General features: G+C 47.4%; 1 protein-coding gene across 1 annotated transcript in view; it reads left to right on the top strand.

The window, feature by feature from the left end:
- The first annotated feature begins 214 nt into the window (after window positions 1-214).
- The window catches only part of LOC311319629 (uncharacterized protein), a 47,901-nt gene continuing 31,606 nt past the window's right edge, over window positions 215-16,509 (top strand). Inside the window, exons 1-7 of the mRNA XM_084451209.1 lie at window positions 215-293; window positions 474-568; window positions 2,065-2,158; window positions 4,265-4,415; window positions 4,899-5,234; window positions 7,392-7,521; window positions 7,762-7,939. Of these exons, the coding sequence (XP_084307335.1) occupies window positions 219-293; window positions 474-568; window positions 2,065-2,158; window positions 4,265-4,415; window positions 4,899-5,234; window positions 7,392-7,521; window positions 7,762-7,939 (1,059 nt within the window). The 5' untranslated portion in view covers window positions 215-218. The remainder of the gene's footprint in view (window positions 294-473; window positions 569-2,064; window positions 2,159-4,264; window positions 4,416-4,898; window positions 5,235-7,391; window positions 7,522-7,761; window positions 7,940-16,509) is intronic.

The raw sequence follows: 16,509 nt of genomic DNA, 5'->3' as shown, positions 1-16,509 counted from the left end.
TCTCTCTCTCCCTCCCTCCCCACTCTCTCTCAATTCTTCCCCCCTCTCCCCTACTCTGACTTTCTCTTTCTCCCTTTATCTCTCTCTGTCTACCCCCCCCCCTCTCTCTTTCTCTCTCTTCCCCTGATCAGGCTCTCTCTCTTTCCTCTTCTCATCTGTGTGTGTGTGTGTGTGTGTGTGTGTGTGTGTGTGTGTGTGTGTGTGTGTGTGTGTGTGCCATGTGTTTGGCAGGTCTGGACCCAGAGAAGCACTTAGGCAAACCCCTGGCAGCCATGGAACCCTATCTAAAGCAGGTCAGAGAGTTGCCTCACCCTGACTGAACCCTCACACATTTTTACTCTGATTTTAATAACATGCTTTCATAGTAATAATATGCAATGTTTCTCTCAATAAAACAATATTTGAGTCATATTGAAATAATTTTTTTCAAGGTGGTTCAGTGTAGTGAATGTTACCCTTTTTGTTTTTTTCAGCTCAGTAAGAAGTATGGTGTTCACGTCTGTGGAGAGGGAGGAGAATACGAGACCTTCACCCTCGACTGTCCCCTCTTCAAGAAAACTATAGTCATGTAAGTCACACCGTCTGTGAGTTACAGGGTTGATCGGGTATACTATGTTACAGGGTTGATATGCTGTGTTAGAGGGCTGATCAGGGATGCTGTGTTACAGGGTTGATCAGGTATGCTGTATTACAGGGTTGATATGCTGTGTTACAGGGTTGATCAGGTGTGCTGTGTTACAGGGTTGATTAGGTATTCTATGATAAAGGGTTGATCAGGTTTGCTGTGTTACAGGGTTGATCAGGTGTGGTGGGTTACAGGGTTGATCGGGTTGATCAGGTGTGCTGTGTTACAGGGTTGATCAGGTATGCTGTGTTACAGGGTTGATCAGGTATGATGTGTTACAGGGTTGATCAGGTATGCTGTGTTACAGGGTTGATCAGGTGTGGTGGGTTACAGGGTTGATCAGGTACAGTATGCTGTGTTACAGGGTTGATCAGGTATGCTGTGTTACAGGGTTGATCAGGTATGCAGTGTTACAGGGTTGATCAGGTGTGGTGGGTTACAGGGTTGATCGGGTTGATCAGGTATGCTGTGTTACAGGGTTGATCAGGTATGCTGTGTTACAGGGTTGATCAGGTGTGCTGTGTTACAGGGTTGATCAGGTATGCTGTGTTACAGGGTTGATCAGGTGTGCTGTGTTACAGGGTTGATCAGGTATGCTGCGTTACAGGGTTGATCAGGTATGCTGTGTTACAGGGTTGATCAGGTGTGGTGGGTTACAGGGTTGATCAGGTACAGTATGCTGTGTTACAGGGTTGATCGGGTTGATCAGGTATGCGGTGTTACAGGGTTGATCAGGTATGCTGTGTTACAGGGTTGATCAGGTTTGCTGTGTTACAGGGTTGATCAGGTGTGGTGGGTTACAGGGTGTATCGGGTTGATCAGGTGTGCTGTGTTACAGGGTTGATCAGGTGTGCTGTGTTACAGGGTTGATCAGGTATACTGTGTTACAGGGTTGATCAGGTATGCTGTGTTACAGGGTTGATCAGGTGTGGTGGGTTACAGGGTTGATCAGGTATGGTCTGTTACAGGGTTGATCAGGTATGCTGTGTTACAGGGTTGAAGAGGTATGCTGTGTGACAGGGTTGATCAGGTATGATGTGTTACAGGGTTGATCAGGAATGGTGTGTTACAGGGTTGATCAGGTGTGGTGGGTTACAGGGTTGCTCAGGTTTGTTGTGTTACAGGGTTGATCAGGTATGATCTGTTACAGGGTTGATCAGGTATGATGTGTTACAGGGTTGATCAGGTATGCTGTGTTACAGGGTTGATCAGGTGTGGTGGGTTACAGGGTTGCTCAGGTTTGTTGTGTTACAGGGTTGATCAGGTGTGGTGGGTTACAGGGTTGATCAGGTACAGTATGCTGTGTTACAGGGTTGATCAGGTATGCTGTGTTACAGGGTTTATGAGGTAGGCTGTGTTACAGGGTTGATCAGGTGTGGCGGGTTACAGGGTTGATCAGGTTTGCTGGGTTTATTTTCAGTGTGATGTTCTCTTTGCAGTGATGCGATGGAGACCGTGATCCACTCTGCGGATGCGTTTGCTCCAGTTGGCTACTTGCGCTTCACTGAGATGCACACAGAGGACAAGGACACCGTAAGCTTTGGGTTCATCTAGCTTTTGTGTGTATCTATTCGTAAATGTATCCCCAAACATAACTTGCAAAGAGTAAAACGTTCTATATTTCGTGTAGGGAGCAATTTGACCCCAATTTCACTGTGACATCAAGATGACTCAGTGAACACAAATCTAATGGAACAGAACAGCCCTTAAACGATGCCTTTTGGTGCCTGATAACTTTGTCAACAGAACACAGAAAGAGCCGTAGGGGAGGAGAAGATCAGTGTCCACAGGAACTTCCTCCCTCCCTCCCTTTCTTTCTCTCTCCCTCTCTTTCTCTGTCTCCCTCTCTCTCTCTTTCTCTCCCCCTCCCTTTCTCCCTCCCTCTCTCTCTCTCCGTCTCTCTCTCTCTCCCGCCCTCTCTCTCCCTCCCCCTCTCCCTCCCTCCCTCTCTCTCTTTCTCCCTCCCTCCCTCCCTCCCTCTCTCTGTCTCTCTCTCTCTCCCGCCCTCTCTCTCTCTCTCTCTCTGTCGCTCTCTCCCTTCCTCTCCCTCTTTCCCCCCCCCCTCTCTCTCCCTCCCTCCCTCTCTCTCCTTCTCTCTCCATCCCTCTCTCTCTCTCCCTCCTTCCCTCTCTCTCCTTCCCTCTCCATCCCTCTCTCTCTCTCTCCCTCCTAACCCTCTTTCCTCCAGCATCGCACGGCCTACATTGACATGTACAATATTCATCCCTGCCTGGAACTAAGGCTGGTTTAACAAACACGTCGGCTCACATTAATACTAAGCCCGGCTTAATAAACATGTCCGCTCACATTAAGAGACTGTGGGTTCAGGTAGCTGGCTAGGCAGGTGGGGGCAGGGGGGTGTGGGGGCGTGGGGCTATAGGGAGGGGGGTGGAGGGATCGGGGGTGAGGGGAGAGCGGTGGAGGGTGGAGGGAAAGAGAGAAGGAGGCAGCAGGACCCTCCCTGACTCCTCCATCAGCTGATGGCTGACTGGGCTGACCCTGTCAGGTCAGGTGTCAGATCAAGCTGCGCGTGTGTGTGTGTGTGTGTGTGTGTGTGTGTGTGTGTGCGTGCGCGCGCGTGTTCGTGCGTGCAGGGGTCACACAGAAGAATGGGAGTAGGCCATGGCCTGGGCATGGCTCTAGGGCACAGTGTGTGTGTGTGTGTGTGTGTGTGTTTGGGTCATTACAGAAACCATACCCCCCCACTCACAACCCTGGCGACCCCCTGCAGCTATCTGTTTCTCCCTCAACACCCCCCCCCCCCTCACACACACACACACACACACACATACACAACCGCCACACTCCCCCTCACACACACACACACACACACACTCCCCCAGCCCCCCAGGACTCCGAGGGGGGGGTGTGCAGGGGGATTCTGCGCCCTGTGTTCCGGGGGAGAGCCTGCCCCGGCTCAGCGGTCAGAAGCTCTCGACGTCAGGATGACAGATCCGCTGTGACATCATAGAGGAAACGGCTCTCGGGGGGGGCGGGGACGCACGCCGTCATTTGCCCGCGGTCGGCGCCCAGTCCGGCTATTTTCTCTGCCTCTTCCACAAGATAATTATACTAATTATATATTTATAATTAATATGATTATCATTTTGTTAGATGCAACTAGCAGCAGAGAGAGAGGGTGGGGGGGGGGGGGGGGGGGGATATGAAATATTTATTCTAATATATGATGCCCTGGTGGGATTGGGCAGGTAATATGTTGGCGTTTACAGTATGCTTACGATGTGTTTATTCGGTTTGAAAGAAGAGGAAGAGGAGGGTCTGGAGGCGAAGGGCGGGATAAGCAGACGCATCAAACAGCAGCGGTCTGGAGAACGTCTGACAGGGGAACCCAGTCAGCTGTTCTGACCGACAGCTGGCGTGCGTGATCGATTTTAAAGTATCAGAACGCAGACAACCCCCCCCCCAACCCCCCCGAGGTCCGCTAATTCATGAATACGTTCGCGTGTTGTTTCATATTCATTCACCTGGCGGTTATAGTGTGTGTGGCTGCGCTCCGGTCAGGGCGGGCTGGCTCACTCACAGCAGGGGGCGATATCGAAGCAGGCCGCCACGCAGCGCTCGGTGTAGTGCCGCGTGGCGCCGGGCCTGATGCCTTTCCCCCGTACGGTTTTACTGCAGGCTGGGGTGGCGCAGGCCCCGCCCCTTGGCGCTTGTCCCTGCCAGAACGCCATCGACGAGATGACGAAGGAGGCGGAATATGCTGATCAAGCCCAAGACATCCAGCAGGAATCTACGTCAAGTGGCGACCTTGGTTGTCAGTTGAGCTGTGGTGAGATGTGTGTGCCTGTGTGTGTGTGCCTGTGTGTGTGCGCCTGTGTGTGTGTGTGCCTGTGTGTGTGTGTGTGTCATGTGGTCAGTGACATGATGCTCACGTTTCTGAGTGATCACTTGACAAGGGCTGTCGTTCCAAGAACATTTATGACAGTCTAGCAATCCCTATTTCATCTGCTACATTCTGTTCATGTATGAATTACTGTACTCTCTCCCTCTCCTTCTCTCTCTCTCTCTCTCTCTCTCTCTCTCTCTCTCTCTCTCTCTCTCTCTCTCTCTCTCTCTATATATATATATATATATGTTTCTCTCTGTCTGTTTCTCTGTCTGTCTCTCTCTGTCTGTCTCTCTCTTTCTCTGTCTTTCTCTCTCTCTGTCTCTCTGTCTCTCTCTCTGTCTCTGTCTCTCTCTGTCTCTCTCTCTGTCTCTCTCTCTCTCCCTCCCTCCCTCCCTCCAGACCTCCCTCCCTCCCTCCCTCCAGACCTCCCTCCCTCTTTCTCCTCCAAGACCTCCAGAGGGTACCAGTGGATCTCCGGCATCACCGGCCTCCTCAGCCCAGAGACAGACATCACCGGCCTCCTCAGCCCAGAGACAGACATCACCGGCCTCCTCAGCCCAGAGACAGACATCACCGGCCTCCTCAGCCCAGAGACAGACATCACCGGCCTCCTCAGCCCAGAGACAGACATCACCGGCCTCCTCAGCCCAGAGACAGACATCACCGGCCTCCTCAGCCCAGAGACAGACATCACCGGCCTCCTCAGCCCAGAGACAGACATCACCGGCCAGACCACGGCCGCCTTCACCCTGCTGCAAGGTACAGACAGCACAGAGACACACACACACACACACACACACGCACACGCATGCACGCACACACACACACACACACACACACACACACACACACACACACACACACAGACAGACAGACAGACAGACAGACAGACAGAGAGAGTGAGAGAGAGAGAGGGGGGAGAGAGAGAGAGAAGGAGAGGGAGAGAGTACAGTAAAGTACAGTAGAGCGATGGTCTGGGACATGCATGCACACACACACACACACACACACACACCACAAACAATAAATACAGAAGAAAGAAAGCAACACCCTCTCTCACTCTCTCTCTCTCTCTCTCTCTCTCTCCCCTTGTTGCGTTTGCCTAACTCACTGTAAGAGGTGTGGGCAGAGACGGGGATTAGCTCCCTTAACGTCGGGAGGCGACAGAGGCCAGGCGCCTGCTGTGTGTGTGTGTGTGTGTGTGTGTGTGTGTGTGTGCGTGCGTGCGTGCGTGCGTCAGGGACTTAGGCCTTCACAGAGGCGTGGCAGCTGGCCTGCCAGAGAAGGATAGACACTTCAAGACTAACTGCACACACACACACACACACACACACACACGCACATACACGCGCACACACACACACGCACACACATGTTGGGTGGGTGAGCTGTTTTGCCCCCCAGAATGTTTTAAAGTGCAGACTTTACCACAGCATCTTCTCCTGGTTTCTTCTCTCGTCTGTGTTTGGAAGGAGAGTGAGGGGAGAAAGATGAAAAGCATATTTAATGTTTATGGTGTGATGCCGGGCTCAGCCCAGCCTTCTCAGGGCACAGACAATATTAAACAAGTTAATATTTAATGAACAGCTTCTTTGTATGAGGGCGAAGTGTGTGAAGTGCTCTGAGATGCCAGGAAAAACAAACTACAAGCTACAGCCTCTATCTCAAGATGGCCGGGAGAGAGGCTGCGCTGCTGTAGCCTCTATCTCAAGATGGCCGGGAGAGAGGCTGCGCTGCTGTAGCCTCTATCTCAAGATGGCCGGGAGAGAGGCTGCGCTGCTGTAGCCTCTATCTCAAGATGGCCGGGAGAGAGGCTGCGCTGCTGTAGCCTCTATCTCAAGATGGCCGGGAGAGAGGCTGCGCTGCTGTAGCCTCTATCTCAAGATGGCCGGGAGAGAGGCTGCGCTGCTGCAGCCTCTATCTCAAGATGGCCGGGAGAGAGGCTGCGCTGCCTCTGTATTCAAAGACATCATATAAAAATGTCACTTACTTGCAACTATCATGTACATTTAATGCATTCAAATATCACTGGGATCATTAAACATTAACTGTTGTTTTTGATATCTGCAGTGTTCATGTTGACTTTACTGTGTGTTTGAATGTTTTATTTTAAATAAATAAATCCTGAAAAATCCTGTGTTCAGGTCAGTGTTAATGCTGTCTTTACTGTGTTCATGTCAGTGTTAATTCTGTCTTTACTGTGTTCAGGTTAGTGTTAATGCTGTCTTTACTGTGTTCAGGTCAGTGTTAATGCTGTCTTTACTGTGTTCAGGTTAGTGTTAATGCTGTCCTTATTGTGTGTTCAGGTCAGTGTTAATGCTATCTTTACTGTGTTCATGTAAAGATGAACACAGTTTTTACTGTGTTCACGTCGGTGTTAATGCTGTCTTTATTGTGTGTTCAGGTCAGTGTTAATGCTATCTTTACTTTATTCAGGTCAGTGTTAATGCTGACTTTACTGTGTTGATGTCAGTGTGAATTCTGTCTTTATTGTGTGCAGGTCAGTGTTAATGCTGTGTGTTCAGGTCAGTGTTAAGGCTGTCTATACTGTGTTGATGTCAGTGTTAATGCTGTCGTTACGTTGTGTGCTAGTCTCTGGTCAGTGTTAAGGCCATCTGTACTGTATTCAGATCAGTGTTAATGCCGTATGTACTATATTCAGATCAGTGTTAATGCTACCTTTACTGTGTTCAGGGCAGTGTTAATGCTACCTTTACTGTGTTCAGGGCAGTGTTAATGCTACCTTTACTGTGTTCAGGGCAGTGTTAATGCTACCTTTACTGTGTTCAGGGCAGTGTTAATGCTACGTTTACTGTGTTCAGGGCAGTGTTAATGCTACGTTTACTGTGTTCAGGGCAGTGTTAATGCTACGTTTACTGTGTTCAGGGCAGTGTTAATGCAGTGTTCTCTGTCTAGGTGAGCTGGAGACCAGAGGCTGGCAGATGAAGCATGTGGTCCTGGTCCACCTGTATGTGAGGAACATGGAGGACTTCAGCGCAGTCAACGCCGTCTACAGGACACACTTCAGCCTCAACCCGCCAGCCAGGTGAGGACACGCACACACGCACACACACACACACACACACACACACACACACACACACACACACACACACACACACACACACACACACACCTCCTTTGACGCCTAGAGCTGCAGTACTTGTTCCTCTGCGGTGTTGAGATGAAGGTCAGGCGCCCCGGATGCTTGGCCACCCTCTCACCACCTCCCCTCTCCCCTCCCTCCCTCCCTCCCTCTCCCTCCCCTCCACCCCGTCCCCCCCAGGGTGTGCGTGCAGGCCCCTCTGCCCCCTGGCCAGCTGCTCCAGGTGGACTGTCTGCTGCAGGACTGGGTCCAGCAGACCCAAGAGCCAGACTCCTTCCACCAGAGACACGCCCTCCACGTCCAGAGCCTCTCCCACTGGGCCCCGGCCAACATCGGGCCCTACAGCCAGGCCCTCAGGGTAGGACAGCCCTGGGGTATACCTGGCTGGCTTTAGGGGGGGGGGGGGGCTGTAGTTGCTCAGAGGGTGGTGGGGAGAACATGTGGAGCTGTGTGTGTGTGTGTGTGTGTGTGTGTGCGTGTGTGTGTGCGCATGTGCGTGTGTCCATCGGTGTCCGTGTCTATGCATTTTAGAACTGGGTAAACATGGTCTCTTTCATATTGTCTGTAACACAGAAAGAATTCTGGTTTCAAAGGCCCGACATAGGAAGTGTGGTGGTGGTTGCATGGCTGGCTGGCTGCACTGTTTACGCTGCGTGCATTACGTAGGAGTGCAGTTGTCAAGGTACTGTCAACAAGGCTAAGGTCCATCTCCTCCACACTGACCTTCAGCCCGTACACAAATCCCTCAGAGTGAGAACACATGTTGAGAGACCACACTCTCTCTCTCTCCATCCCTCTCTCTCTCCCTCTCTTTCCCGCTCTCCCTCTCTCTCTCCCTCCCTCTCTCTCTCTTTCTCTCTCTCCCTCTCTTTCCTTCTCTCCCTCTCTCTCTCTCTCTCTTTCTCTCTGGAGTTGAGTCATCTAGAGACATATCACACCATTGTTTCACCGGTGAAGCTAGGATTCAGTGTTGTTAGTTTCGGAGAAGATATTTATAGCATCTTGTTTGTTCTCGACGTGGATTGTTTGGTTTTGTCCCCCCCCCCCAAAAAAAAGGCTGAGCGAGTTATGACCTCGCAGTTTGAACAGAATTCCATGTTTTCTTTGATCTGTTGCATTTCTCTGTTTTTCCATGGGATCATTGCCGGGGGTTGAAATACAGTTTGAAATACAGGAAAACAATGAAGTTAGCTTGTGTACAGAGCGGTTTGTACGCTGAATCCTGTGACTCCACGTTGTCTCCCAGTATGTCTCCCCCTCCTGTTCTCCTCCTCCCCTCCCTTGCCCCCCTGCCTTTTCGCTACACTGGTTCAATTACAACAGAAATGTATGTGCAGCATCTCTGTGTTTGGGAGGTGATGGGGGGGATTTTTACATATTGATACAATTAGCCTCTCGCTGTGAGTATGCAGATGTGCTGCCTCTGAAGTGTTGCATTCTGGGACCAAATAACCCCCAGCCCCCCGCCCCCTCCCTCCTACCCCCTCTCTCTCACTTTGGGAAATAATTAGTGATTAAAGGTAGAATCCTATTAAAAGAGAGGCGTGCCTGAGGAGAGGTGGGGGGTCGGATGGCTCCAATTCTTATTCTGTGATCTTAATTATTTCCCGGAGAATGTCATCGGTCTAGTGTCGCACGCGCGCGTTTGGAAATTGTTCGGTCGTCTCTTAATGTGATGGATGTGCAGTGATATGACTAACTAGACGCAACTAATCGCAAGACATTGACAGAATATAAACGATTCAGTATCTGGTTAGTTTGATGAAGGCATGTTTCTGCTCAAGTCTGTTGAGATGCAGGCATACTGCTTACCAGACTTGGTGAGATCTACAGTGATAGACTTGGTGATATCTACAGTGATAGACTTGGTGAGATCTACAGTGATAGACTTGGTGATATCTACAGTGATAGACTTGGTGAGATCTACAGTGATAGACTTGGTGATATCTACAGTGATAGACCTGGTGATATCTACAGTGATAGACTTGGTGAGATCTACAGTGATAGACTTGGTGATATCTACAGTGATAGACCTGGTGATATCTACAGTGATAGACCTGGTGATATCTACAGTGATAGACTTGGTCATGTCTACAGTGATAGACTTGGTCATGTCTACAGTGATAGACTTGGTCATATCTACAGTGATAGACTTGGTGAGATCTACAGTGATAGACTTGGTGATATCTACAGTGATAGACTTGGTGATATCTACAGTGATAGACTTGGTGAGATCTACAGTGATAGACTTGGTCATGTCTACAGTGATATACTTGGTCATATCTACAGTCATAGAGTTGGTGATATCTACAGTGATAGTGATAGACTTGGTGATATCTACAGTGATAGACTTGGTGATATCTACAGTGATAGACTTGGTCATATCTACAGTGATAGACTTGGTGATATCTACAGTGATAGACTTGGTCATGTCTACAGTGATATACTTGGTCATATCTACAGTCATAGAGTTGGTGATATCTACAGTGATAGTGATAGACTTGATGAGATCTACAGTGATAGACTTGGTGATATCTACAATGATAGACCTGACCATATCTACAGTGATAGACTTGGTGATATCTACCGTGATAGACTTCGTTAGATCTACAGTGATTGACTTGGTCATATCTACAGACCTGTATGTCCCGGATGGGAGTCTGTCTATATGTATGTCTGTCTGTTTGTCTGTCTGTCTGTCTGTCTGTCTGTGATTGGCTGAGGATCCCCAGCTTACTTGATCTACAGAATGAGTAAACCGGATGTTGTTTAGCATCAGGCGTATGGAGATGTTTAACCTCTATGATGTCCTGTCTGTAGGTGTATGGAGATGTTTAACCTGTATGATGTCCTTGTTGCAGGTGTATGGAGATGTTTAACCTGTATGATGTCCTTGCTGCAGGTGTATGGAGATGTTTAACCTGTATGATGTCCTTGTTGCAGGTGTATGGAGATGTTTAACCTGTATGATGTCCTTGTTGCAGGTTTATGGAGATGTTTAACCTGCATGATGTCCTTGCTGCAGGCGTATGGAGATGTTTAACCTGCATGATGTCCTTGCTGCAGGTGTATGGAGATGTTTAACCTGTATGATGTCCTGTCTGTAGGTGTATGGAGATGTTTGGTGTGATATTTCAGATATTTCAGTCTAAGGCTGTATTTCAAACCGAAGGACTCATCCCTACGCCCTACACCCTACGGAGTGTCTTCCCTTCATAGTGAGCACTGTGAAGAGCATGGGGAGTAGGGTGTCAAAGTAACGCTCGTTTGGAATGCCCTTCAACATCATTTTCAGGGCTGTCGCATGTGTCTGTCTGTCTGTCACAAGCTACATTTTTGGCTAACCATATCCATTGTTAATGAATACATCCTATCTTAACTAAAGCTAAGCTTTCGGAGTGGGAAAGGATCTCAAGCTATTATGAGCCCCCCCAAAACGGCGGGGTCATCAGAGAATTTCACGAAGTAAATGTGCATCACCTGTTTAAGCAGCTGAGTTTGATACAGCTGTAGCCAATCGGCTATTGCTAGTTTTGCGTCAGATGTCCCATTCATATCTCAGCCAAACACAACTATATGCTTGAACTTTTCCACCTGCCAGCTTGTGCTTCTCATTATTATCTTTGGGGGAGTTGCTTGTTTTGCGTCCGATGTCCCATTCATATCTCAGCCAAACACAACTGTGCTTGAACTTTTCCACTTTTCAGCTTGTGCTTCTCATTATTGTCTTTGTGGGAGTTGCTTGTACACAGGAGGGATTCTTTATTGGGAAATAGCCGTTGGATTCTATTCAGAAAATAACGTAGGCTGGTACTGTCATGGATCACAGCCGCCTGATGCACCCTCCCTTCCCGCGACGAGGGTTACCAGCCTGGCTGGAGTTCCGTCTCTCATCGCTGACCAGCAGCTGCCAACTTGGGCTAATGCTGGTTAGCTAGCTACAGCGTAAATTCGTAATTACCACACATATAATTAAAAAATACAAATAACTAGTTCAATCATAATGTAACTAAGATATCTGAAAAAAAACAGATTAAAAAACATTAAAAAAACAGATTTAGCTACAATGTCCGCAAAGCATTAAGCTAGGTAGCCAAATTACTGTCGCCTCAACGGCCACCATTTTTGTTGATAAATTATTGACCGGAGACAAAAGTCGCAAAGAGTTGTGGGAGCGAAGGGAGCAAAAGTGACCATCGCTTATTCACTTCGAAAACGACCGTTACGAAGGGTAGAGCCCTAGCATTCGGAATACAGCCTAAATCATCCTGGAGGTACAGAGATGTAAAAAAACAGATTTAATTCCTGGTTTGAACATCCTTTAGTCTATTGATTACATCCTTAATTAGCTCCAGTCAGGAGGTCATGTTTAGCATAATGGAGGAGACGTGGTTAATAAGGGTTGGCTTTAGGGCTGGAGGGTTTGACTGTGGTCACTGCTCCGCCTTAAGATACATGAGAGCCCAAAAGGTCTTCCAGACAATTTGTTCACGTTTGGGTTTGTTGATGTTTATCTGGGATTTTAATGCAAATCATCCAGTCTTGTGTTTTTTTTTTTCAAAATTTGCATAATTCAATTTTCAGAAATGCCCTTGTTCTCTCACGTCAGTCACTCCATCAGGAGTGAAGCTTCAGAATAGAGCACCGACATTTAGTCTTATATCAAACAACATTCCACTGCAACAACAATAGCAACCATGTCAAGCCAGGATCTTTAAAAAAAATAAAATAATAAATAACAGGAAAAGGTGATTAGTAAGTTTCCTCCCAGTGGTCTCCTAGCTTTCGAACCCACACTCTCTCAATAATAACACAAGAAAAACGGAACAGACGTTCTGTATAGCATCCACGTTTTCTGAACAATAAATCCATTTGGACTCATAACAGACCATTAAGCTTGCAGGCGAGGTTGACCTGTCATTAACCAGACTCAGTTAACAGCGGGACTCCTACACTGGCTGGTTTTATTTACACCTCCTTGAGTTCACGCTGGCCGCTTCTCCCACAATCCCTCTGGAGCTGCATTGCAGCAGCGGACACAATACACAGCCCTCGCCTGAATGGCAACCTGACCGGATGAATTGCTGTTAAACATCTCCTCTTCCCTGTTAGTTCTAAATGGAAGCTCCCTGGGGAAGTGTGCTGGGAGATTAGGCCCACTGATCACATTCGGAGGGTGCGCTTGGGGAGCTAGTGGGGGCGAGCCTCAGGTCCCCCACCAAACACACGCTAAAGCCCCTTCCTTCCCACAATCCCCTAATTGTGAGTGACAGTCAATATTGCGGGAGCCTCCCGCCAGCGTGCAATAGGATTTGCATTGGATTTGGGGAATTGTCAAAGTGGACTGTGAAGCATTGTGGGGAAAGTGGATCCGACGTTGCCAGTTAGCGTCAAAGGGAGGAGCTGAGCGGAGTGCATCAGGAGCAGAAATGAGAATAATCTTCTTACAGGAAGGCTAAACATGTTAGAACAATATGCTGAGGTCTTTAAACATGTTAGAAGAATGAGTTGAGGTCTTTAAACATGTTAGAACATTGATCTGTGGTCTACATGCTAGAACAATGAGCTGAGGTCTTTATAAACATGTTATAACAATGAGCTGAAGTCTTTATACACATTTTAGAACAATGAGCTGAGGTCTTTATAAACATATTAGAACAATGAGCCGATGTCTTTATAAACATGCTTGAACAATGAGCTGAGCTTTATTAACATGCTAGAACAATGAGCCGAGTTCTTTTTAAACATGTTAGAACAATGAGCTTCTTTAAACACCTCTTCCTCACCCTCACTCCTCTTCCTCACCATCATCCCTCCCTCAGTGGACTCCACATCCACTCTAGTTACCATAGTTACAGCAGAAAAGGTCATTAGCTAAGAACTGAGGCATGTACAGCTCTTTGGGGTGTGTGTGTGTGTGTGTGCTTGTGCGTGCGTATGTATGTTACTTGGCTTGCCGTAGCCTATGCACAGATTAATTACAGCGTTTAACTACATTTCCAAACCAACAAAATGCAATCCCATTTTTTAAAAGTATCAATCTGGGAGGAGGAGGCGTCCGTTCTGTCAGCTCCTCGATGGCTCCGCCCCCTCTCGCCGCCATCTATTAAAGCCTTTCTTTCATCTCCGCTCGCCGCTGTCGCACTTTATGGATTTTTTCATAAACACGGCGCATGCTTCATAAACGTCTCCATGTTTCCAGTCTATTAGCGTCACCTCGGGACTGGCAGATAAGAGGGGAGGGCATGCGTGAAATAATGCACCAATAACACGACGGCACCGCCGGAGGCCACGGGCGGCTGTGGGGGGGCGGGGCCTCGCTGGCGACTGAGCAAGCTCAGACAATGCCGGGGATGTTATCAGCTCAAATAGAAAGCAAATGATCACTTCCAACCAAAGAGGGAGGGAGGGAAGAGAGAGAGAAAGAGAGAGAGACAGAGAGAAAGGGGGGAGAAACGGGAGTAATTGAGCAGATGAAGAATGAGGTGTTGAAGCCTGAATGGTTTGATTAGCTGAGAGACTGAGGAGGACTGGAGGCTACAGCAAAGTGGAGCTCATCTCTGGCTGGGAGGATGTTAACGTGGGCTGGTGGGGTGTGTCCCCTCACTCTGAGGTCCCTGCGGAAGATGGGACACGGTCACGGCTCTTCTCTGTCCTGGCCCCGCAGTGGTGGAATGAACTGCCCACTGACGTCAGGACAGCACAGTCGCTGCCCACAACACTTAGAGCACTTTGGTCAACCGCGGTTGCTTTTAAATGTGCTTTATAAATAAAGTTTGAGTTGAGTGGCCCATCTTTCACCGCAGACTTGAAACTCTTCAAGTCTTCAAGAAGTAGGCCTACTATCAGGATCCTCCCTATTAAAGTGCCTATTGTATTTATATTTTGCTACTCTTGCACTTTGGCTTTAGCACTAGATTAAGCTCCTAGTCACTTGTTAGAAAGGAGATGCACTTATGAGTTCTGCCGAGTAGTAGTACTACTTTAAATGCAAGTCGCTTTGGATAAAAGTGTCTGCTAAATGGCTTTAATGTAATGAGTTAGAAGAGTTCATTGCTGGCTGGGAGGATGTTATCATGGGCTGGTGGGGCGGGTGGAGGAGCAGGACCAGAGAGAGACCTATGCTGCACTGCTGGACGTCCTGTGTTGAGACACGAGGGGGAGACAAGCCTGTGTTCTGTGAGTGATTCAGGAGGGCCCTGATGTGGTGTAGCCTACACCCGACAGTATCTGAGGACTTAATCTGTGTGTGTTTGTGCGTGTGTGTGTGTGTGTGTTTGTGTGTATAGGGCTGGGTTGAAAAAAAATAATTTATGATTCAAAATCGATCTTCATTTGAATTAACGATAATTGCTTCATAAATCCCAAGATCGATTTTTTATATGCTTTTTCCTGTGGAAGCTTGACACCTTTAAACTAGTCTGGCGTGCTAGAGTAATTAGTCTGGCGTGCTAGAGTAGCTATCTAATGTTAGAGCTAGCTAGCTACATAGCTAACACCAGAGATGGGCAAATACATCAAAATGTATCTTAATACAAAATACCCCCAAATTAATGTATCAAAATAAAATACAAAATACTGGTGCCAGAAAATGTATCAAAATACAATACATGTATTTTGTATTTAAAGTACAGGAAATGCTTCTTTTCTTTTTCTTTTTTCTCTCAATTTGGTAAAGCAGAGTATTCAGGTCTGGGCTATATGATATACACAACGCTCTGGTGAACCCCACAAAAAGGGAGAACAGTCACAGAATGTCAGTGTAACCAAGCAAAGCTATTAAAAGACAACAGCTTGATTGATCATGTACTGTATACATATTTTTATTAATGGGGGGAGCTGATGTTTTTCTATCATTTCAGGTAGTTTGTCTCTTAAAGTGGCCAGCTGATTCAAACTGTCATACATTGAATTCCAATGTGTTGGCCATGGTGTTTTCAACTGTTTTTTTTGTCACTTCTGACAGGAGTTCTGTCATCCTAGACAGCATGCTAGCGTTATTAGCATGTTAGCATCGATCACTAGTTTGAGATTATAATTTACTTTGACAGACAATCCGTTGAATTTGAAGATCTGAAGTCGTGAGCAGGGTGGCACTGGTAGTGTGGGTCAATTTGCATCCATGTGAGCATGCTTGTCAAGTCTGAGAGCTGCACGGTTCACTGTCCACCAACGGTCTAGGTAGTTAAACAGCAGCAAGATAGCTAGCTTGTTAACTTGTTCACTGTCTACAGTCTTTGGAGACCTGCGCTCAACGTTTTTCAATTGAAAAAAAGGGGAAAAAAGCCTAGGGACATGAGCCTTAAAACATTATTTATTGTTACATCCAATATTATAAGAATATGTATTATTTTAGTTTTTTTTATTTGTGGAGAAAGTATTTTGAGTATTTTAAATACAAAATTACTCCACTCTACAATATTTTGTTTTTTTATCGGCCTTATAAAATACAAATTACAAAATACTCCAAAGTAATTGAAATACGTATTTCAAATACAAGTAATAGAAATACTGCCCATCCCTGGCTCTAGCTTATACATTTGGCTATCTACTGTCAGCAGCTAGTTCATGCCATTTAGCTAGCTAGCTAACACATTAGTAATATAATCATTCTGATCATCTGAATCATCAGACTGATCATTAGCTGATGTTAGCTATCATTGAAAAGACAGCTAGCGAGCAAACTTTTAGCCATCTAGCTGACAGGAAGCATTAACTCCCGGTTTTGTGGACATTTCAAAATAAAAGGTACATGGAAAGACACTTCTAACTAGGGCTGCGAGCAGCAGTGAGCGGGCCCTCGCACCCCACGCGTGTCGGGGTGTGGCGCCGTTAAAGGGTGTGCTATTTCGGTGTGCAGTACTGAGAGAAACTTTCTGTCGCCAGTAGGTGGCGCTCTAAGCGTGACTCAATACCGAAGCATAGATG

The sequence above is a fragment of the Borostomias antarcticus genome, assembly GCF_949987555.1.
Source record: "Borostomias antarcticus genome assembly, chromosome: 16".
Classification (NCBI taxonomy): domain Eukaryota; kingdom Metazoa; phylum Chordata; class Actinopteri; order Stomiiformes; family Stomiidae; genus Borostomias; species Borostomias antarcticus.
Note: the sequence above shows the minus strand (reverse complement) of the source record. Positions and strands in the feature narration are given on the sequence as shown.